The sequence below is a fragment of the Parasteatoda tepidariorum genome, chromosome 8 (genome assembly GCF_043381705.1).
Source record: "Parasteatoda tepidariorum isolate YZ-2023 chromosome 8, CAS_Ptep_4.0, whole genome shotgun sequence".
In the NCBI taxonomy this organism is placed as follows: Eukaryota; Metazoa; Arthropoda; class Arachnida; order Araneae; family Theridiidae; genus Parasteatoda; species Parasteatoda tepidariorum.
The window spans coordinates 23818551-23844412 of NC_092211.1; the positions used below are offsets into that span (position 1 = coordinate 23818551).

At 26.1% G+C, this 25862-nt stretch overlaps 2 protein-coding genes across 4 annotated transcripts in view; both read right to left on the reverse strand.

Annotated features, from left to right (window-relative positions):
• Window positions 1-4030, reverse strand: part of LOC107444652 (uncharacterized) — a 12696-nt gene extending 8666 nt beyond the window's left edge. Inside the window, exons 1-2 of one of the 2 annotated variants that reach the window (XR_006226269.2) lie at window positions 3814-4030; window positions 848-938 (exon numbers count right to left, since the gene is read on the reverse strand). Coding sequence is in view for 1 of the 2 variants with exons in the window: in XM_016058863.3 (XP_015914349.1) it covers window positions 861-938; window positions 3814-3841 (106 nt within the window). In the remaining variant the exon portion in view is untranslated. The remainder of the gene's footprint in view (window positions 1-847; window positions 939-3813) is intronic. The other variant, XM_016058863.3, reaches the window with a different exon arrangement.
• A 7965-nt stretch (window positions 4031-11995) lies between these two features.
• Window positions 11996-25862, reverse strand: part of LOC107444651 (organic solute transporter subunit alpha) — a 74709-nt gene continuing 60842 nt past the window's right edge. For both annotated transcript variants that reach the window (XM_021146300.3, XM_016058862.3), the window contains exons 4-8: window positions 24965-25038; window positions 23628-23786; window positions 20892-21003; window positions 16845-17097; window positions 11996-14970 (exon numbers count right to left, since the gene is read on the reverse strand). In XM_021146300.3, coding sequence (XP_021001959.1) covers window positions 14840-14970; window positions 16845-17097; window positions 20892-21003; window positions 23628-23786; window positions 24965-25038 — 729 coding nt within the window. In that variant the 3' untranslated portion in view covers window positions 11996-14839. The remainder of the gene's footprint in view (window positions 14971-16844; window positions 17098-20891; window positions 21004-23627; window positions 23787-24964; window positions 25039-25862) is intronic.

Below are 25862 nucleotides of genomic sequence, written 5' to 3' on the forward strand. Positions count from 1 at the left end.
TTTTTACTATATTTTAATATATATATATATATATATATATATATTATTGAAATAAGCGGTATTAAAAACATCAAAGCAATATTGATTGTCAGTAATCGTCTTTTACGCTTTCCCCATTTCCTCGAGCAATCAGTTAAGTTTCAATACTTTTATTATCGCTTTCCATAATTGATGATTAATGTAAGATTTTAATAAATTTTTGATAACTTTTTTTCAATTTAAATATTAATTAGCACCTTCTTGTATGCATATGTTTTTAACTTATTTTCTGACGAAATTTCTAAACATATATATTAAAGGTGGTCATATTATATATCACAGTTATAGTTAGGAACAGCCTTTATTTACATTATTATTGCCTTCGTAACATTTATTTACATCAATAAACCCTTTACTTACACATCATTACTCCCTTTATTCACATTATTTTTGTTATAGATGGCTGTAATATTTGCAGAATTTTAAATGCTTCATTTTACTGGTATTATACTAGAAACAAATTTTGTAAAGTCTTTACAGTTTTTTCTATAAAATATAGACTTCTATTAAATGTTCACATTTGTATTTAAAAGTATGAGAGGAGAAACTAGGGTATCTAAAATTTATTAATATAAAAAACAAGAATTTATTTGATGTGAGATGTTAGACATCGATGTTTATCAAGCATCATTGGCGTAATAGACAAATAATAAAAATTGGATGTTTTGAAGAACAGGAAGAAAATTAAGAACAAAATTATTTTTTAAGAAGCGTTTTTAAGCATAATTGAAGGAGATTTGAAGTTAAGAAAAAAAAGTGATTATTCTAAAGATATAACTATTAATAAATTTTGTATGACTTTACGTACATAAAGCACTTACTACTTGTTACAAAACCCAGCATTATTAGTAGCCATGGCAACAGCGATTTCATCATTGTTCTTCTAGAAAAATAATATACTGAAAGAAAAAAAAAGAAACTTTTAATGTGAACTATATAATATTCCAGTGGGAATCTGCAAGGGGCGTAGTGTGGAAATCTCGATTCTGATTGGTCGCGGCATTTGCTTACGTTAGCAATTGTTCTTTCCATTCTATTTCGAGAAGTCCAGCCCGTCAAATATGAATTCTCTAAAGTGATACATTCTATATTCTTTAAAAGTTTAAATTCTTTCATTGTATATATTTTTTACTTAATACAAAGACTAGCATGAAGCTATGTAGAATATAAACAAACTAATTGTGTATAATCGATGGTTAACTTTCATGCCATCATTTACATGCTTTTGTAAAGTTTTGCATTACATAGTTTAACACTTAGTTTGCTTTAAAGTTAAAGAAAAAACTTATTCTTAAAATAATTTCTTCATAAATTTTTACGTTTCAAACACTTATTCTCAAAACTCACCTTTTTGAATTGAAATATATTTAATACTAGCTGGAAAAAGTTCCCCGTACTTAGTAAATAAAAAAAAGAAAAGAATCAATAAATCAGTACTGAACGACATTACGAAATCATGCAAAAAACTGAAAGGCAATTACCAACAGAATATAATAAAGCTAAAATAATTTCTTTTCTTTTTTTTAAATTTATTATTATTTGTTGCCTTTTTCGGTAGCTTTGCGTGACTAAATTAAACAAAACACTTTTTTTTTAGTTCATCCTATCAGAATGGATATTAACTGTATTCAGCATCACCTGGTATGATACTATTGTTCGTGGCCAACTCATGATAGTCAATTTACCATTATCACAAAATTTTCTCCTTTCCATTATTTCTCTCTCCCTTTCAAGGGGCCGTAAGATACTTATTTAAACAGCACCAGTATTAAAACTGCTCAACGTATTGGTGCAGTTTTCATAATTACCGTCGATTTCAAATTATTTACTTTTACAAAAGCGCATTTTAGAAAAATTACAATAAATAAAATAAAGACGTGGTTTCAGATAACTTTAGAGATAGTAATTTGGGGGCCTAGTCTTCACATGCTACCACGTTAACTTTATTTATTGATTGCATACACAGCGAATAAAAATATTTGAATATTAAAGTGCTTGCAATAACTTTTTTTGATCAAATAGAGCTATAAGCTAGCAATTATAGCAGATGTTATCTTTAAAATATTCGATGAAATAAAATCGTCTGTAGTTTAATTTAAAACAATGGCTAACGTTTAACCAATCAAATTTCATTTCACTCATCCCGCTCGAACGGTTCGTAGTAAAGAAGTTCTGATTTCGACAGTGACCGTCCCCGTGCTCTGAACTATCAGTATGCCAAATTTCATCACTCGCGGTCTGATGGCTTAAAAGATAGAAAACAGGCATTCATTATATAGGTCTAGATTTATATTTTTGAATTGAAATGAAGATTTTTAAGCATTATTAAAAATTTTTAAACTTTATTAAAAGTCTAAAAAATATAGAAAACAGGCATTCATTATATAGGTCTAGATTTATATTTTTGAATTGAAATGGAGATTTTTAAAATTTTTTAAACATTATTAAAAGTCTATAAAAGATAGAAAACAGGCATTCATTATATAGGTCTAGATTTATATTTTTGAATTGAAATGAAGATTTTTAAACATTATCTCAAACAGTATTTAATGGTTGGTTAACTTCATCAATTAAATTTTATTTTGTTTTTATTTTATTTCCACAAAACTAACTTCAGTTCTAGATTCCAAATTAAAAGTTTGGAACCTAGGGGGAAAAATAAATAAAAAAATTCTGAATTGAGTGATTATTTTCTGATTTCACGGAAATGTTTAAAAACGGTTATTGATTTTGTTATTCAATAACTCAATTTACATAATTTATTAGAAATCGCAAATATTCCTTAACAGAATAAATAAAATACGTTTGATTTTTAAACTTTTTCGAATTAACCTAGAAAATAATTTATTTAAATTGTAAACATTCATTAACAAAAGAAATAAAATACTCTTAATTTTTAAACAGTTTCTAATCTAATTAACCTAGTAAATATACTGTTCTAGAATAATCTGAATTTATTGTTCAGAGTTTTAGGCTTTCTTTTGTTAGTCTACAATATTGTTAATTACAAAATACACAATAGGAATTAAGTTCATTCTATATCTAAAGAATCATTTTATTTTTAGAAATTTTAAAAGGTCAAAATAATTAATCAGCTTAACTTCTGTAATCACGTAAAGTAGAAAAATAAATTTCGCATTGATTTTTTATTTAATTAAAAAGGTTTAAACTCTAATCGATAACCTAAACCGGAGACTAATTTACAATCCAGGGGCATTTAACAACTCGCTCTCTTTTTAGAAGATTTTAATCATTGTTGTAGTTGGTCCCAATTATAAAAGAAGCTTTATTTCTTTTAAAATAAAAGAAGTAAAACATTAAAAAAATCTCGGCGCAACTCTAGTGCAATTTTAATAATGCGATATATAGTCAGGAAATATCAATATTTCGCAATATTTTAGGTGAACTAATTTACGTTATTTTTATTATATTTTCATAACCAAATAAAATTTATCAACACCCAGAAAAATATTTTATTCGACAATTTTAAAAAACCATATTTATCTCCGTTATATTATTGTCTTCCATATAAATCGTTGTTGATAATGATAATTTGCAATTTACAAAGATCTTTTATAGTTTAGAACATTATCGCATTGGAAATTCATCATAATCTAAGGTTATCATAGATACGATATTTATCGTGATAATCAATATTATCACGACATATGTTGGTATTATCGTGACATTAAAAAAAAAAAAAAAGCCTACATTTCATGAAATATCGTTTAGTCATTCTCAACCTATATTATCTTAAAGCAAGATTTTACTTACCAAATATTCTATAACCATTCCTATTCATTTCAAATTTAGAAATAGGAACTAAAGTTGAAACATGGCACGTTTCTTGAAAAGGTCAATCGCCAATATGGCCAAGAAAATAGAAGAAATAACTCCAGAGCTGACTTTATGTTCAAATATACAAAGCATTTTTCTCAAATGATATGCTAATAATATTTTATCATGGCAAACAAATAATTCTAAACTGCAGGAACCCGTTGGGTCACTCATTGTTTTCAAGAACTTTTTTTCAGATACATTTTGTTTCACTTCCTAACACCGAAAAATTTACCTTTTGTCCGAAAAGTTCCATATTTATAACGCTACTATGCTGAGTCCTTGCCAATGCAATTCAATTTTCTTTTCTTTGAGTTATTTTACTATCAAGGAAAACGTTTTATAGGAAGGTGAATTTTTTATTTAAAATATATATATTTTTTGTGTATTTGTATAGTTCATAAATTTTTATTGTTATTTTCAGTACTTATATCTTAATTAATAAGATACAATGAAAATTCTTCACTTTCTCATTCACGTTAACATATTTTTTAATAAAGAGAATTTTCTTTTATGCAGACGATATGTAGATTAAACTAAATTTATAATTTTCACCCATCTATTTACTTGAATATCGTCAGTATGAAAAAAAAAGTAGAAAATAGGAATAGAAACAAAAAATAAATAGGAACAATTTAATAAAGTTTATATTTCAGACTGCAGTACTAATTTTGTATACATACCGTTTTAATTATAAAATTACAAGTCCTGTTTGTTGCGTTATTTCTTAACAATGTACTTTAAGAATTAATACAATAATATTTAAATCTTTTATTTTGATTTTCGCAAAATTTTTCAACTAGTCGTTAAGTTTTTACTCAGCCTGTAAAAACATGATAGGTCACACAGCTTACTGATTGTAAGACACGGTTCCCAGTAAAGCAAATAAATCAAGCATCAAAAGGGCCAACCTACGAAGGGACCGAGGGTGGGCAGTATTGGTCCTCGTTAAACTATTCTACCGTAAAGTGCTCGAGTTCGAGCATTTTACGATTTTCAGGTTACCAAAACAGGGAATTCATTCGCTCCACAGTGTAATGGCATGTCTTTGGATCATCCTCAGGGATGCTTCCCAGACCGTCGCTAATAATCCATTGGGTAACTCCAGGCAGTTTATAGTTTGTCTACAGTAAGAACTTTCCTCGACGCAAAGTCTAAGACATTCTGCAGCTATGGAAACGAGAAAAGCGCATTTCAGGGAGGGGAGCTTCAGTAATAAATTATATAGGAAGGTAACCAGATTGGTTAACTCAGCCGACAGTAGGAGACTTATTTAATATGATTCGAGAACTGAGATGCCTAATAGGTAGCTCTTAATTAATNCAGGGAGGTGAGCTTCAATAATAAATTATATAGGAAGGTAACCAGATTGGTTAACTCAGCCGACAGTAGGAGACTTATTTAATATGATTCAAGAACTGAAATGCCTAATTGGTAGCAATTTTTTAAATGCAAAAAAAAAAAATGAACTTATTCTAATATTAAGTGTAATGCAGGCTTTTTTTTAAAGTTACTTTTTAATTTTACGCTAGTTTCTCACTATTCACGCTATTTATTATGAATGTCAATAATTTTCAAATGGTATAATTTCTAAACTTACACCGTTTTTTTAAAGCAGCGAAATTTTTTTTTATAAGTAGAATTTTCTAGTAAACGAGAAATGCTTAAGCTTATCAACTTTAAAAGGTGATAAAAGTTACGTTAAAGATAGAAACAGTTCAAGCTATCTATACCGGAGAAATTTTCAACGATTTAACCGATTCATCAGAATTTTTTTATGACTCTTTGTTAATGATGTTGTGTATTCTTATATGCAGATATTCCTATCGATAATATTTAGTTTCAATAACTTATTTGGCTATAATAAATGTTAACAAACTGCGTCTTCTTTTTTTTTTTTTCTTCCTTCCTTTAAAGAATTTTTTTTCGGGGGGGGGGTCATGTTTTTATTTTATTTATAATTTTTTTGTCGAAAATAATATGTAAAATAAACAAATAAAAAATAACTAAGTAATGAGCTGTAACGTATTTTATTTTTTTCGAAAAGTAGAAAGAAAGTTATCACTAGGATGAAATCCAAAACTATCAAGATGATTTTTTATCAACACCCATGAAACCATCTGAAGTTAATTAAATTTTTAATTACTTTTTCTTATTTTTATTTTAATGTAGCCTGTATGGTTTTCCTTCCCATTTATTAAAAAATAAATCATAACTACTTTTATTAGCAAATTTTTTTCTTCTTTTTTTCTTACAAATAAATTTACAATGTGTTATATATTAATTGAGCATTTATTAATAAAATGTATACATCGAACTGCTTTAAACAATTTTTTTAAAATTTGCTCATTGTGACGGCTGATAGAGAAGAAATTTAAGGGCCTTTCCCTTAGCTTCATCAGCAAACAATTCATACACATTGCGCATACTTTTACGTGCTTGTGATTTTAAAAGTTTCATCTTTATTAAATTTAAAAAGCATCTTTAAAAATTCAAAAAATAATAATAAATAAATACATAAAAGATGAAAAATATTAAAAAAAAACTTAGAGTAAAATAATTTTTTTGAAAAACTTTTCAGAAACAAAAACTTTTGAAAAAGTGAAAAGATAAAAAAAAAAAAAAATCAAACGCTCNAAAAAAAAAAGGAATCAAACGCTCTAAACAATGTTTCAGGTGCGAATGCTCATATCATAATGCTCATATCATAATGCTCATACACAATAGACAAAAGAAAAAGATTCCCTTTCTCTGGCCCACCCAAGCCAAAATCTGTCCAAAACAGTCACTTTAAATAGACATAACCATAGCCACCTCCATGGGTCCAGACGAATGGCTAGGGGAGTTCTTACTTTGGACAAATTATAAATAAAGTATTACTACTACAAATCACGTTTGACTGATTATTCATAGATGGATCAGGAATAAGATTTACACTTTTAAAAATATGAGATACCTCACCTACATAGTAAAAGAAAAGTCCTGCAACAGAAACCAGACAACGGAGATTGGCAACAACATTTGCTTTATTAAAAAAAGTTTTTATACACTGAAACCTATTCAAGTAATGACACGGCAGTTCATTTTCCAACACTTGGTCCCAATCTTTTATTTGACACCCTATCATTTTCCACTCTTTACTTTCATCTCAAATAACGTTTCCAGTCTCTTTTTTTTTTTCTTCTTAAATATCTATACATTTCATTTGACATTATTTATATATAATTTGCTTTGCTCTATCTAGAGTGAATTTCACATTGCCGAATCTGAACTCTTAAAATTCCACCAAATAAATTAAGGAATAGCAATATAAAAATATAATCTCTATAAATGACAAGACTAATTCGTTCAGATTATAAAAAATGTCAATATTAATCATCAGTCCATAAATTAAGTAACTAACATATTGCACATAGTCGTCTAAATAAACACAATTCCACATACAAATATATATATTGAAACACATCTATAATAAATATACAGAAAATAAAAGCAAAAAAGCTGCCAACATAATTAATATTGCAACAGTTCAGATTGAAGGAAAAACACATGTAAACAAATATAAGTAATATCAGTACTATAAATTAAGTATTTGTTCCATGTTTACATAGTGTAAATGAAATCCTAAAAACACCACACCACATGAAAGTTACACAGCACTGTAAATTCAGAATATTTGTAGACAAAATTTGGAATTAGAAATTTTTCTATTTAGTACTTTGATAAAGAAAAAAAATTTTTTTTTTAATAATTTAATTAAGTAAATTTTTAAACTTTTCATTTGAAACACATTATCCATATGTAGGAAAAACATAGTTTTATGTATTTAAAAAACACAAATCAATATGACACTAAAACAGGTTTTCCTTTGACAAAAATATATGTTATACTAATAATTTTTAATTAACTAATTTTCCAAATTTTACGTAACATACTGCAAATTGGTTTTTAAAGTTTTTACTTCTCTTTAAAATGTGATTATTAAGAAAAAAATTGAAAGACTCAAAATTTAAAAATTTGTTAAAATCATACATTTTTAATTGATAAATATTTTTTTAAAAATATTTAATTTATGCTTTAATTTTTAAATTTCCATCTGCTTTTCATTTTTTAGTTAAATTTTAAAACTATATTTAAATTAAAAAATAAAATATAATTTTAAATAAATAAAAAAATTATTTCAGTCAATTCTTTTGAGCCTTGTGCTTCTTTTTAAATAGAATCAAATGATGAGTAAACAGACTCAGAATTCACTCATATAATAAATAAATAATCAAGGCATCAATCTGCACTCAGTTTACATATCAATAGCTAAAAAAAATTAAATAAAATAGGTCCACACCTGTGACCTACTAGACAGAAGAAGTTAAAGTTATCATAGAATGTTACATGCAAGTTTAATATTGTTTAGGAGTCCTAAAAAGTGATGTAGTTAATATCCAGTCTAATTTAATACGACAATTAAATTGAGATAAGACAATATGACTTAGATTTTTCAGTGCTTAATACAATGAATCTGTGGTATTAAAATTTTCAATAACTAATATGCTGAAAATGTGGTGTTATTATACTGTACAATAATTAGATATTCACATCATAAAGAAATGCTATTTCTTTTAAGCAGTAAACAGAGAATAGGAAATAAACAACAAACACTTATAAAATTTATTTCATTTAATAAATAGTTGAAATGAGTAAAATAATATGTTTTGCAATCTTCTCTCTAAAAATCTCTCAAGCATTTAATATTTGAAACTAACATTTCTTAATTAATTCTTAATTATTAAGAATTATACATATCCCCTGATATTTTTTTCCAAAATGAATTCATAATAACTAATTATATATTTTAGAAAGAAAATGTGTTACAATTATTAAAAAATAAATAAAAAACTTCAAAGCAAAAAATTTAAAATTTTTTTTAGTAAAACAGAATTCATACATATTTGTAGTATTGTTGAGTAATATATTAATTAAAATCCAACTAGAGTTTTTAATTCAAAATTTAATAAAAATTATTTTGTTTAATTAGTAATTCTAATAATGTAATAAATGCAGATTAACAAATAAATGCAATATACAAAAAGAAATGCAAGATAACTAAAATGTTATTAAAAGCTTAAAAAATTAAGGAAAAGCAGTGTTTTAAAAAATCCACATAAGAATATATTAAGTTAAATTCCGAAAAATATAATTAGCACTCTCATATGGCATGTTTACTGATAACTTCATTTTGGTTCCTTTTTCAACATTGGCTAATGACATAATTTATGTACACATTTAGTAAATAAGCAGATATTTTCACAAATCCACTTTCTAATCAAAACAATTCTAATAAAACTCCCTACCTAAATTAAATAACAATTTTCTACAAAATAATATAAATAAATTAAAAACTTATTTAAACTTAATTTTTGTAAAAATCACATCACAGTAAACTTCACATACATATGCAACTACCTCAAGTTAAAGGTTTAAGTTTATTTATAAGTTTCAGCATGCTTTTAGTAGTACTCAATTAACAGAAGTAAATATTTTACTTAACCTACAACATTTAATTTTTTCTTCTTTTCTTTCAACAAAAAAAAATTAGTTTATGTTTTAAGATCTAATAGATTTATGGAATGTACTGTTTTTGCATAAGAATTTCACATTTCAAAAGTAGGAAGGATTTCCAAGAAAAAAATCTAACATTGGTTTGCATGAAAAAAAAAGGAAAAGAAAAAAAAATTGGTACATATTTACAACACTATATCATTACATGGTGGTAAATCTGGATTAAATCAATCTAACTCGATACTTTCTTCTGTTTATATCTTAATTTATTTAATCAAAGCTATATATCTGAATTAATTTATTTAATCAAAACTAAATAAATAAAAAACAATAAATCACAGCACTCGAAAACATTGATCAATTTCATGACATTTAGGGCTAAAAAGAAAGTAACAGATGTCCACCATTTCTTTCAAAAATATAACCCAATTAGCACCAAACAGCACATGATCATATAACCAAAATACTTTCTCCAGTGGTTTTAACAACAACAATATTTGTACCTAAAATGCCTCTAGGACTATTCAAAATCATGGATCTCTATAATAACCATACATTTCCAGATTTGAAATGGTAAGTTAAAATTGGCTGTCCTAAAAGCGTTAATCATCCCCTATTCATCCTGATTGTCAAAATACACTAGTAAGGGTTTAAAACGAACATTGAGCTTGGCAGAATTCTGTAAATTGGAATAACAAGAACAGAAGGAAATAATAACCACAAACAAAACAAAAGGTGAAAAAAAAATGCAATACTTCACTGAAAATGCAATTAAAAAAACATCCATTGTGAAACGGCTTTCACTTAGTCAGTTTTATTTCAAGTAAAAAATTAAATAGAACCAATCAATAGTCAGATCAATTTTATAGCTATTGGTCAAAATTAAAGGTCAACACTGGTCACAAGGCAACAAAATATAACAAATGAGGATAAAAATATTGTCTGCCTGTAGCCCCCTGACAGATCTACTTTTTTTTTGGGGGGGGGGGAATGTGCCCCATGTGCTTTTATTATTTTTGTTAATATAGCATTATGAATAATTTATAACATTCTGAAAATTACTTTATTACATGTTTGTTTCTTTAAAGTTTTCATTTTAAAAATGAACATTGTTGAGAAATGCTTTATGTTGTTATAAATTTTTTTAATTGTTTAAAACATTTAATTTTTGAAAGAGTGACCACTGTTAAAAATGCTACAACTGACCAGTATAAAAATTTACCAATTTTGCCGATTATTTATGATCTAAATATTTCTTTTGAAACAAAAATTTCTTAAATCAAAAAATTAGTATATTGTAAATGCAACTTTGAGTTTTCAAAATGAAAAAGAACCAATAGATAAACAAGCGTAAAAAACAGTATGGTTATCAAGTAGCAGGTGAGAAAAAAAGTACATAAAATAAATAGTTAAGTAAAGTAAATTAAGTTACAAATTTTGAAATGATTAAAATAAATAGTTAAGTAGTGTGGCTTGAATAAGTTTGAGTTTTTTAAATGAGAAAAATTAATTTATAAAAAAATAATTACTGTAATTAAAAATGCTTAGAGTTTCTGATCAAAGAACGTTTTATTGGACTCAATTATTAAATTTATAGTTAAAATCTGCACTAAAGTTCAATTTTACTACTGATTTACCAGAACTATTTAAAATCTCATTTTTACTGCTAAACAATTTATTATAATTTATGAATATACAGTTCGGCAGTAATTTCATTAAACAAGAAAATTAAATGCTAAAAAATAAAACACCACTTCACAATGGAATTAAAAATATAAAAGAATATTTGAACTTTTAAAGTAAAAAGGATAAAACATATTAGTTTAATATCTAATAAAAATTATTTTATAAAATCTAGGGTTTTTAATTTAAAATATGAATTATTTATTTAGTAAAACATAAACAAGAGTTTCCAGAACTTTTTGAATAAAATGTTTTTTTAAATACAATGTTTGAAATTGGTAAAAAATACAATTAAAATCAAATATTAATACTGCAATAAAATTAACGCTCAAAATAATACTAGATCATAGTTTATATATATAAAAATTTTTTTTAAAAAAACAGAAAATACACAGCGAAAATAAAATTAAAAAAATTAATTAAAAAGATTATTATAAAATTAAATAGAACTATCAGAAACAATACTAACATAGAGAAAAATATGATGTAATCGCAATAATGTATAATTGTAGCATTTCCATTGGGTTTAAATAGAAAATAGAAATATAGCTCTATAAGGATGCTATGCACAACAAAGCATTAATAGATGAGAAATTAAAAACTAATGCATATGTATACATTTTTACAATTTCAGCACCTATTTGATTTTTATTTGTGACAAGATAAAAATGGCATCTCCTCTAGTTTCTTAAAAACTGGCATTTAAAACAGCATTTTCTCAAATATATCATTATCAAGATAAGCATTCTTTAGGTAGATAATACATATAGGAATAAAATATAGTGAAAAATAAGTTTTAAACTATGCATTGTTTATAAACTGCCCAATTATTTTTTTTTAATTATAACTTTTTGCTATAATATTTTGAAATACATTTCAAAAAAAAAAAATTCTAAAAAATATTGCAATGGAAATTGTACAGTTGTGAGGATAGAGCGTTTGTCTCCCAATAAGAACCCCCAGGTTTGAATTCCAGAGTTGGCTGGTTGATACGAATTCTGCTCCTGGCTTGCACCGATGACAGTGCTGACATAAAATATCCTCAGTGGCAGACCATGGGTTACTATCCCCTTTCCGTTGGGCTATCTGTGAAATGTTTTTGTGGTTTTATACTCCATGTAACTCAAATGCAGGTTAGTTTGTCCCAATGTTTGATCCAGGAGTCTTCTGGATCGGGTTCAAAATTACAAGGATATGGAGTTGAACATTTGGGGTCATAAACCCAAAATTGAATTGGCTGTCTAGCGCTGGTTATAAAAAAAATGGAGATGGTTGTTGCTTTTATTATGAACCATAAAAGAAATTACTTGAAAAAAGAATCAAACTTGAAGGGTTTAATTTAAACTTTTGCATGCTTGTGATAAAAATACATTAAAAAAGTTCAAAATTAGATATCAAAATGCAATACTATATAATTCTATCTATCACTTGCAGAATAGCAATTTGAAGATAATTTGAAATCATATATTGAACTTTTGTAAAATGGAATTATTTGCAAAGTTTTCTTTTAATTTTTTTTCCATAAAATATTGATATTTCATTAAATCAAACTTATTATAAGTTTTTTTAATGTTTCTTGGATAATATCATAATAAGATAAAAATAATGTTAAGATAGATACTTTATTCTGCCCTTAAAGCAACCTCAGGAAATGCTGATTTAAATGGATACTAATACTATTAAATTAGATTATTTTCTAGACACAATGCTTCTATTTAAAGCTTGGCTTCTATCATTAAAAAGTACTTTATAAATATAACAAATAAATTAATAAGGCTAAGAATATGATTTAGCACTAATACAAAGAAGACTGTATTTTGAAGACAAAACACAGAGTTCTTATGTCATACCATTTTGAGGTATTATGTGTTTATTTGATCGAGAATTCTACCAAGCCTTCACTCTAAATAATGTTTTCAATGTAGTGAAACACATGACTCAATGCATAGTTGATAATTATGATTATGTGTCTAAGTCTAATTTGCATACTTATTAATGGTGCAAAGGATTATTGAGGTATAAAAACAGGCGCTATTATTAATTAATAAAAAAGCTATGAAAAAAAGCAAGTACAATAATTTTACAGTGCTACACTGTTAAGACAGCTGTTATTCTGTTTCTTTTTTTGGTCTATATAGCATAAATCCTCTATTGTAAATCTAAGCAAATATTTACATAATATACAATAAATAACAGTAATGTATGACAACATAATAATGAAATGAACACAGCATGGTTGTTATTGGACTTCAAATGACTACTATTTGGTGAATATAAAAATTAACAAAAGTTTTAAGATGATTTTTTATACTATTTCTAAAAGCCACGCTATTATTGCATATATCATTGAACTGACCAATCACCAAATTGTAAAAATTCTGAAGTCCACTTTCTATTAATCTAAACCAGTTGTCAAAATGAATTGATTATTTTTTTATTCATTGAGCTCTTATAAATTTGTCTTTATATGCAGTTATCAAAAGAGGATTTGGCAAAAAGTGATAATTGAAAAGAAATGCAAAAATATTGAAATGAGCAAATGCAGTAAAACATATAACAGCTTTTAAAACTTAAAAAAAAATTACTGATAGTTTGTAAAGATTTTTTATACTCACAACAACAAGCATATATCACCTAAGAGCTTTCAATGATTTTTATAAATTTCTTAAAAATCATTACTAAAACTATAGCTCATGAAACAAAACAAAAAATGTAAAAAACTAACTGACAGCAAAATTTTTTTTGCCTATAATATTGTACATATTGAGGTGTATAAAATACTGCAAGGTACAGACTTCTTTTGACATATAACAGAATTTGATATAATATTAACTAAATCACATTATGGAATGTCATGAAAAAAAATCACAGTTATAAATAATGAGTATTAAAAGTTTAAATAAAAATCTTAAATATCTGCGTAACAAAATTTAATGTAATTTATGTTTTAAAAATTTACAGTTTAAAATTTTAATATAATCAAAATATTGACAAAACAATATAATTTATAATAAAAAAGTTACAGAATAAAATTTGTAAATATCCTTATAAGTATTGATAATAACAGGATTTATTTAAATTAACAATATAAAAATTCAAGATAATTGATAAAATAAAAATTAATTATTTAGTAAATAATATTTAAGAAACTACCAATAGATAAAACATAGAAAATATCTTAATTCGTTACAATTAAAGTATTTAAAAAAGTTTTAATACTTCATCAGCATGATGCAGATATCATTTAATTTAATGGTTTATAATTAAAAATAATACTGATAAACGTATAATCATAAATCACAGAGGAAATTATGAAAAAAAGTTAATCTTAAAACATAATTATAAAAAGTACTTTTAAGAGGCTCTTAATACTAATGCTAATACTTTAATAATAATACTAGTATAAGCATATACTGGTAAAAATAAGCTAATATCTTGATAAAAACTTTCTTTAGAAGTCAACTTCAAACTAAGGGAATATATATGCTAAAAAATAAAAACTAAGTAAGTATAAAAACATGCATTCACAACCAAATATCCTAAGTAAAAAAATAAAGGGTGAAAAAAATTAATATAACATAATTAACATATTAATGTAATAGTTAAAAATAAAAACTATCATAACAATTTCTTATACCTTGCAGATAAATAAAACCACTAATTTGTTTATGTACGTAATGCAAATGTATGTACAAATTATTTCATTTTTAAGTTTATACATGTTTCATGTATTGGAATTAATGGGGTGCGTTGAGTCGACGGTTAAGAAATGTGGTGGAGGAGCATGTAGAAAGAAAAATCTACCAACCACTGACAGAATGAAGCCTTCTCCCAGAAGCAAGGCACTTCTAATATCTAAAATAAAATTATATTAAACAAATTAGTTAGTAGTGAATAACGTTTTAATGAAAAGTGTCATGTCTCTATAGATTTTTATTCTAACACATGATTAAAAAAAATTAGAAAACAGACTTTTGTTGAAAAAAACAAACAAATATGAAATTAAATACAAATTAAGGAATAGCTTAATATCTAAATTTGAAAGGAGGGCGAAAAAATTTTTGGCTATCATGATAAATTACATGTAATAATAATTATATTAAAACATTAATATTTCATTGGAACAATCAAAATTGATGTAGCTTTATTTCACAAAATATTCTATGCATAAAAACATTTACAAAAACAATAGTTTGTCTTATACTGAAATATTTTGTTCTATCAATGATAATTTTTAAATGCAAAATGCATTTACCAACTGCTCTATAATAACTTTCAAAAACCAGCAAATTACAGTCCAATTTTGATAAACTTGTAGAGGGGTGGAGCAATACTCTAAGCTAAAAATTCATTAAAAATAATAATAAAAAGAGCCATATTATTTATAAAATATATATAGTTTTATTGTATAAACATTTTATACATAAAAATACATAGTTAAAACGAGAATAGTTTGCTTTTAATATAGTATTTAGTTTAATCTATGTTAATTTTTAAATGCAAAATGCAGCAAAAGTAAATACAAAATGTAGTTAAACTTTGGTATTTAAAACTCACAAAAGTTGTGGACACTAATTTAAATTATGAAAAAATTCCATTATCAGAATTTATCACTAATTGTTATATAATATTGCAGCTACATTAAATTTTATATTTATTTTTTTATAGTACAAAATATTTTATACATAGAAAAATATCATTTAAAAAATAATAGTTTGCTTCACAAGTATTTTGACTTATCTATACCAATTTATAAAAGTAAAATGCACCGATTTACAAACATCAATTCTGATCTGTCTTGCAGAGACTGGGAGCAATAATTTAAGTTAAAAAATTCTTTAATAATAACTGTAACAAAAGCTAAATTACCTTATAAAATAAATACAGTTTTATTTCACAAAAATTTATGCACAAAGAAAAAAAGTTTTCAAGAAAGAATAGTCAGCTTTAAACTGAAGTATTTTGACTTACCTAAAACTTGTAGGAAATGAGACTAGAATTTAAGTTATTAAAATTTTTTCAAATATCAAAACTAATTAATTATAATTTTGAAAAAAATAGCTAAATTAGTCTTAAAAAATTTATTTAGTTGTTATTGCAAAAGGCCTTTTATACAAAAAAGATATTATTAAATGTAGAAGAGCTTGTTTCAGACAGAAGTATTTTGGTCAATTTTATCTTCACTGATTTTTACATTTTCCAGTAGTATCTTGTTAATCTAAATGAAGCATGAGAATTTATTTCAATGTTATATTTTGATTAATATTAGTCTTGCTAGTTTCATTTTACAGCAGTGTCCTGGTAATCTAAAGGAAGTATGTAAATTTGTCTCACTGTTTTATTTTGATTAATTTTATCATTACTAATTTCCAAATTTTACGCCAGTACCCTGTTAATCTAAATGAAACATGAGAATTTGTCTCAAAGTAGTATTTTAATTAATTTTATCTTTGTTAATTTCTAAACTTTACAGCAATACTCTGTTAATCTAAACAAAATGTGAGAATCTGTCTCACAATAGTATTTTTATTAATTTTATCTTTGTTAATTTCTAAATTTTACAGCAGTACTCTGTTAATCTAAATGACACGTGTGAATTTGTCTCACCATATGATAGTATAATGCCATACATAACACAATAAACAACTTTTGATAAGGAACAAAAACAATGAACAACTTTTGATAATGAACAGAAGCAATAAACAACTTTGATAAAAAATGCAACTTACACAGAGCAGTCATTAAAGATGAAACCGGTGGGTGACAAGGAAAGTATCCCAGCCTGCCTAGAGTGTCGAAAGAGAAAAAATGGAAGCGTACTAGAATGAACTGCATCTGTAAGGAGACAAACTTGCCGTGAATGTGAAAACCAGAGAGAAGCTTAGAAGTGGTCTTCATGAAAATCACCAATCCGTACGTTCCAATAAAAAATGACACAAAGTTCAGACCCATGAGATATGGCGCTGCATTATCTGGCACAAACTGAAATTAGAAAAACATAATTTAGAATGACTAGTGTTATTTTAAAGTGTAATATTTGAGATAGTGGAATAAATAGAACTTTATATTGAAACTTAAAAATTTTTAAATTTGATTAAATTTTGCTGAATACATGCATGCATAGGGTGTCTTAAAATTCACAAAGTAGTAGTTATGATTTTAAAATGCACATTCTTATTAAAGATTGTAATTTTTTTTTATTGGCTCATAAGTTATACCGAATAGAGTATGTATAGAACAGTATAGTGGTGGGTAAAAAGCATTAGCTGGCACACATGCTTATTGAGTCCTTTGAAATATAAAAATGTGTCATTTGCCTGAATTTTCAATGACTGTTTTGCATAAATAAGTCTGAATTTTCATGAATATGTACTCAATTTTTTCCTTCAAAACAAGAGCTGTTGTGGGCTTGTTAGTATTAATTTGGACATCTAAAAAAAAAAGATTTGCTGGTGTTTAATCCTGTGATCTTGGACGTCAATTATGATCATGAAAGTATGAAATTAAATTAATATATTCAATATTTCTCAAAACTTGCTCAACAATAAGAATGCATTGTCCTTTAGTGTAGTGTTTTATTTTTAATAAATCAGACTGTCAAGACTTTTTTTTTTTGCTGGCAATATTTTATCACGCAAGTGGTGTAACATTCAAGTCTTGAGTGAGTTTTTAAAACACCCTTGATATGCAAACAATAATTTCCAACATGTATAGTTGCATGTACACATTTACCAAGTTAAACACATTCTTATAAAATGTTCATGAAACAAAAATTCTGCTATTGTTAAAGACATCTTTATACTACGTTTATGCTTCTTAAGTAAAAAAAATAATTAAAAAAAATTTAAAAAATTGCATCTCATAGGGTTTATTAAGTACTCCCATCAGGATCAAGCTTTTAGAATTTAGAGAATACTGATGCTTATAAACATACTGATGCTTATAAACTAGAAAATGCACCAAAAATATATCTATAATGGTTAAAGTTAATTTTATCAGAAGAGGAAAGAAGAAGCCTTTGGAACAATCCTTTCGTGACTACCAAGGGTTAAAAAACATATTGATAGAAAAATATAATAAAATAAAATATGCACAAAATAAATACATGAATAGGTGTATACTAAAAGAATATATGAATATACTAAAAGAATAAATGAAAACAGACAAGTGCACATAAAAAATTAAAAAAAGCAAGTTAAAATAGCACTAAATCAATAACTATTACTAAACTCTTACAACTTAAATTAATACAGGCCTTGTAGTGAAGTCAAAAGAAAAATCATATAACATTCTTCAAAAAAATCAAAACAATTTTTGGTACACTATGCATATATCAGACAACTTTTAAAAGGGGCAAACAATAAACTAAATTCAATTTGAGTCTAATAAAGGAAAATTTTATGGTAAAATAGTAGAATATATCATTTTTAATTTCATGCTTACTTTCTTTCAAACAAAATTTTAACGGTTTCCAGTATAAATGAACACTGAACAAATCTCAATAGTTTAACAATATATAGAAAAATGTTATCGCATTGCTGCATTAAAAAGTAACCAGTATCAATTAGTTAAAATTTCCTCATTCCAATCTTTAATTGGAACTTAGAACCATGTTCAAGACTTATTTAATCAAATAATTTTAAAGGAGAGTTTCAATAATCTTGCGACAAAAACAGAATGAATATACTGCTTAACATTTTGTATTTAAGTAATTTATTGGATAATCCTTCAATTCATCATTTCAAAATCTTATGGTATGAACGTTATGAATTTTATTTTATTACAAACACTTCTAAGAAGAGAAAAAGACTTCCCTTTGTGTTTACATTTTACTTTTCAAAGGAGAGGGTATAATATTACTAAATTTTAGTTACATTTCCTTATTTTTACTGCTACGATTCAGAGAGAGTGTTCAATAAAAAATATTTTATATCTTTGCTTTTGCAGATGTGTTTAAATGGTGGGCTGGCCAAATCTTCTTTTCTATTTGGCAAATACTTTCACATTCATATTATTGACTATATTGAGTGGGGGAACTCCTATTTCAGGGGGATTGGAGAGTTTAAGGGAGTGAGAAGAGAATTGTTTTGCAATCATTTTTGTTTCTTGACAATAAAGAGAATTATAAATCAAAATGAAATGTTACTTATTTAAAAGATTCCAAAAGGTTTTATTTTGTGATCACAGATTTAGTTCTTGATTCAATCAGGATAAACTTTAAATCTAACCATTTCCATTGTGACCATAGCAACTTTATTTGCAAACTTGCTTCGTAAACTCTTATTTAATTTTTGGTTCCAAATAAAAACTAGTTAAATGTTTTTTTGATGTGATTTCTTAGTAATAGTGGGAAAATTTATTTTTAGTATATATTTGAAATTTGTAATAATATTTTTAATTGTATATGTTAGCTCCATATAGTTTTACATGAATCACATAGTCTTTGAAATGTTATGTCAGAGATATAGCATGACCAAATCTAGAAATGGTTTCAATTTCAACCTGAATTTCTTATGTAACAAAATTTATAATCTAAATACAACAGATAGGGTAAAATATTTTGAATAAAAATTGACACTAAGTAAATTTGTTTAGGAATTCAGTTTTAAAATTTCAATTAGCTATAAATATGAATTAAATGAAACATTCATTGCACTTCCAACTTCTTCCCAACTTGCATATTTTTCTATCAGTTGACTAAGTTAGCTTAGAGTTTTGTAAGTTATAAATTAAGTTCAAAGTTGTTAAACTGTTTTATTAGAAGTAAACAGGGAAAAAAATGTTTTAATCTAATGCAAAGTTGCATATAATAAGTTGAGCCTTTTTAATGTGTCACTTGGTGTGTCCCTTTATCCAGTTCTCCAACATAGATGTTCAAGTCAGAGACAGAACTAGATCAGTGTTCCATTATCAATCAATTAATTTTGGTTTGCACTATTTCTATTGGATGATTCCTATGAGTCTCCCAATAGAAATGAGTTCCTATTGGTTGTACTAGTAATTGCGTGATAACTGATGGATTTCAACAGGACAGGTAAGTGAAGTGATGCCAGCTTAGACACCTCTATTGAAATAATAGGCTTAAGGCAATTTAATGATAAACCACATTTCTAAATTTTTCAAGAGAGCATTTTTAACAATGTTTTGAGCAAAAACCCCATAATATATATGTAGGCATAAGACACTTTCATGCATTGTGAAAATAACAAAAGTGAAAATTACGACAATTGTCATTCTCGAAATCTTTTTATTACAACCAAACTCTTCGAATGCATTCTTGAGTCAAGGAAAAAATATATATATATTTTTTTTTTTACAACAGAACTATTTTGGTAGCATAAACTATGAGTAAGGCACCATTATGTATGGTAGTGCCATCTATTTTCTGTGAAATACCTTCAAAAATATTGTCAGAACTGGTGGGAAAGTCTTTCATTAGACAGAGAAGTGTTTCTGTCCCAAAAGATTTTTTTGAAATTTGCTTGGGACATACGTGTCCCATTAGGTGCGAAAGGGTTAAATATTAAATTCTTTGAAGCAGAATGAACATTTATATAAGAAACACATGCAAATATTACAATAATCAATTAAAGTAAAAAAACAAGAACGCAAAAAGGAAATTCTTCCTTCTTGTCAAAATTTCTTGACAAAACAGAACTTTCTTTCTCATTCAAGAAAAAGATGGAATCTCAATAAAAGTGTGATAAACAAAAATGAGATACATTTTGTGACTTAATGAAGATAAGTTGTTGCTAGGATTAAATAAAAATACTTACTTTTAATTCTTTAAAGACTCCATATTTTGAACAGACTGTTGCAATAACATACAGAATAACTGGCGTTAAAAAAAATTGGTATATACAGACTTTAACTACTTTGAACCGCTGCCTAGAAAAAGAAAGAAAAATAAACACATCTCTTTGATTAAAATAAATTCATTAGGATAAATAAACATAGCTCTTTGATTAAAATAAATTTTTTAATCTAGTTACAAACATCTCAATTCAAATTATTTTCACAAATTTTAAATTCCAGTTATAAATTATTTTATATAAAATTATATGCTAAATTATAATTAGTATATGTATATAATATATTAAATTTAAAATGAGACAGAAAGATAATGTTGTACTGAATATTTAAGCTAACGCTTGCTTTAAACTTTGTTATGATATCTTTAATTGTATCGTAAACTTTAAATGCTCCTTAAACTTATATAATTTAACTATTTATTTAATTGAATTATCTTATAACTAAGATAGAGTGTTGAAGTTAAAATATTTCTGGTCTTATGCTATTTTTGGTATTTAGGATTGGGGGAACCATTTATCGACCCCTTTTTATGATTCCTATCCATTTTCTCAGAATATAAAAAGTCCCAATTAAGGAGTTTCAGATCACTTTTGACCAGCTGAGTCTAAATGTAAGGGTGGACCATTAGTGTTCCCCTTTAAATTCAGGATGTGATAAAATATTTTAGTTTTGATTATGCCTTTATTCTTAACCTAAAATTATAGGATTTTAACTTTCAAGGGATAAGTTTTTGAAGCTTAGTGAAAAAAGGATTGCGGAACAGTAGAGACAGAATTGAGAGGATGAAGTTTATTTAGAAGTAGAGAGATGAAATTTAAGGAGTTATGTTTAAACAAAAAAAATTAAAACATAAAAAGCGTGCTTAATTTGAAAGGGAAAGAACTTAAAGTATATGGTGTACGATGGTCATCAAAGAAATGGTAATTAATCACTCTCTATTTTGATTTGCCTATAATTGTTTTCGTTCTAAAAATTATAATTTTCATTGTATATAAGTAATATGAATGTTAAACATTCACCTTTCTATTGATCCCTTTGAAATTTAAATAAAATGCTAGTTCTTTACAAGAAGTGAATCTTGTATGTAGTCTTTTATTTTAATCACATGTACTTGCACTCGGCCAGCAACATAGTAACTTAAACCTTTCAACAAGGTGAAACAAGCAGATCTTTTACTCAGGGCTCAACATTTTTAGGACTCCAAGGGTTAAATGCACATGCTTTAGTTTTTATTAAGTAGATGATACCCCATAACTTAAGCTAATCTCTGGAAGGCAGTGGTATCCATATTTATAAATATTCTGCATAGGAAAACTAAAGAAATCACAACCATAAAATTAAAAAACATGATAAATTTAAAAAGCTTGTAATGATTATTTTTAGCAGAGCTGTAAAATTCAAAATTCTTAACTTTTATTATGGGTCCCTTGCTTAATATATTATTGATATAAACTAAATTGTATTATTAAATTTGAAATAAAGTATTTAAAAATATTTAGATTGTATTTCCCAATAATTTAAACAAAGTACAAGAGATTTGAAATCTGGTTAACATAAATCTAAATTTAAACTTTTTGAGAGGGAAAGATGTTTTGTTTTGAATGTTATTTTAGCTAACTGTAGTTACTCATGTTGGTCAATTATCACAACTAGCACTTTAATTCGATCAGCAAATTTGTAGTACAATTGGCATAAAGAGTCTAACACAACAGGCAAAAAGCACTAGATCATTTTATTTTAATGTTGCTAAGGTAAATATTATTCAGGGTGCGTAGCCAAATTATTCAACAAAAAATAAGCACCTTTCAAGCCCTCAAAAAATATTTTTAAGCACTTTAAAAAAATATCATAATTAAGCAGGGTTGGAAAGTTTTTGACAATTGACTGCTTTATCTTGTTTTCACAGTCATGTCAAAAAAAAAAAAAAAAAAAACGTTTGGCATTGCTTTTGACAATTGTCAAAAATCACGAAATTTTGAATCATGTAAAACGAATGGTGTTTTCATACACTACAGACTGACAATACGCCGAAATAGATTGGAGTTGAATTAATTGTGAAAACGTTGAATAGAACAATGTGAAGTGTGTCTTTTTGTATAATTCGTAGCAAAAATCAACATGGTAAAGAAAAAATCTGATTTTGAAAAAGGGAAAATTAAGACTTTTTAAAAACACCCAATGAAAAAAGCACCTTTAAGGGCTTTTAAAAACAAAAACGAAAATAAGCACCTTTAAGCAATTTTTAAAAACGCTACGCACCCTGTTATTACCATATAAAAGCCTTAAAAAAATATGTTTAGAAATCATATATAATATTAGCATATTTTTAACTATACTCAGAAATATTTAAACTTTGGAGTTTAAGATTTTGGAGGAATATTAAAATCCAAATTGAAAAACAGAAAATTAACACTGAAAGGGGAGGAAGAAAAACAAAATAATAAAGAAAGGGAGAAAAATACGGAGAAAAGTTTAACTTTTTTTGGTACTTAACGATTTGGGGAAGCATTTTAACGGTTTTATTTCACAATTAATACAATTATAGACCTTTTTCTTTTTTAAAAAAAGAAAATATGCAAATGAAGTTACACAGTTAAATGATTCTAATCCAAAATAAAAAATATGAATAAATAATGGAAAATGAAATAAAATTTAAACACTTTGCATAATTAAATCCATGAATCAATTGTAAAACTTACTTTGAAAATGGCATTTTAGGACAGCACCAACAAAACCAACAACAGGGTGGACCTCGAAGTGGTATCAATTTGTCTTCTAGACGCTCTAATAAATTCCTTTCTTTCGATGCATAACCAATAACCACCCAGAAAAACAGCACTAATGGAGCGGGCAGACACCTTAAAATCAAATTAATATCTCAAACGTGTGACGTAAACATAGAGAAAATTACTTTAAAAAATTAGACTTAGAGTGTGAAACCTAAAGCTTGCATTAAATTTAGTAAAAAGTTCAGACATCTAAATTCATCTAAATTACAAAGTTTTTTTTTTCCAAAAATTAACTATTTTTCACTTTTTTTCAAAGTAGATTTTGCCAACTTTACAAACTTCAGAAGTAAAATAACACAGAAATATACAGAGGGAGGGAGAATTGTAATTCAGTCGATCCTTGTAAGAAACTATTCGGGGGAGATTGCGATAAGGGAACTTGGCAACAAATTCTTTTGGTTGAAAGGGAAAGCATCTGGTGCGCTTTTATTACATTCATGCAAACTGTTTTTCACCTGCATTGTTAATTCTTTAAATTATCACTGATCATGCTTTTCAAGCTCAAGTAATAAAAGAAAAAAGAAAAAAAACACTGGATAGGGAGCCCCATTAGATGCACCTCGCATACCAAACTTTAATGTTTTAAATCATAAACGCCTAAATTACAGTAGTATATACTATGCATTAATAAGTAAAAAAAGAAGAAATTACTGATTAGCAGAAATGCAGGTTAAGTGAAGTAGCACAAATGTTCCATCAAAAAACAATATATTAAAAATAATTTCAAAAGCTCTTTGAAAATAAAAGTTGGGTTTTTGAGCTTAAAATGAAGTTAATTATTATTATGAGAGTAAGTGCACAAAAGACTCAAAAAGATATTTATTAGTGAACTTTGACTCTGATGTTTCTTTAATAACCTTAAGTACTATATAATCCTAAAATTAAAAATTTTAAGCATTATTACAATATTTTTTCATTATTTATGATTTCAAATAATAATATGCAAACAAAAATAAATCACCAAATAAAGAGTGGAACAAAAAGTAAATTCAAAATAAAATTATCGGAAAGAAAATTTCAAAAGAACTTTTATATGCTCTAATGTGGTAGAACTATGCTTAAATTTTATACATTCAATTTATCCACACATATCACAAATTAAGGCAGATTATTTTACATAGCAAACCAAAAGATCCGAAGAAATTTGTCAAACTTACACTTACACAAATTCAATAGCATCAAAATCTTACGATATTTTTTAATGATGCAAATAAAAATAAATAAATAAGAAGGTATTAAAAACTTACAAGATAACTGTGTTTGTTGTGTACTCAGTTGCACGAGGTACCAAAAGATTTAGGAAGAAGCAGGAGCCCACAATCTAGAAAATTCAAAATTATCAATGCATAGTAAATTGACCATAAAAGATTTCTGAAAACTTTTAAAATTTTTCTTACACTAAATGAAATTAAGAACTACAGTCAAACTTCTGCTAATCAATTTAGAAATTACTTGATGCAATTTTAAGATAATGGCTAAAGAATCAGCTTCAACTTCAAATATTTTTCTAAAGCTCAAAATTTGATACAATACTTTTTTTTTCCTCAATAATTTAATGAAATTTTTGTATCCTAAATGTCAAATTTCATGTACAAATTTTTCGTAAAAAACTATTTTTGAAACTTTGTAACAATACATTACCATTATTTAAATTTTTTTAAAAGAAGAAAAATCATAATGTAAGAAAGAAAAAATTAAGTTCAGCCAACATAAATAGGAAGAAATCCACATTTTTCAAAAGAAATATATCTCAATTTTTTTTAAGATTATTACAATTACTTTCGCAAATAAAGATAAAATTGTTTCATAAGTCAAAATTGAAATAAAAGAATGCTCATTTCCCACATCCATTTAAATTCAGAAAATGAAATACTTAGTGTTCAAATCATAGTGCTCATTCACATAATTTACAACGGTGTTCCCCAACCTTTTTACAACCGCGGACCTGTCAACGTTTGATAATTTTACTGCGGCCCGCTGGGGGGAGGAGTTGATTGTTCATATTTTAAATTATTTTGATTTATTTATTTTAATTTAATTGTATTTAAACATGCCTTCAAAATAAAATACAGTTACATAAAAAAATAAATATAAAGTGATTTAACATTTTAACTTACAAGAATGTTAAAACTATGAGAACCCTGA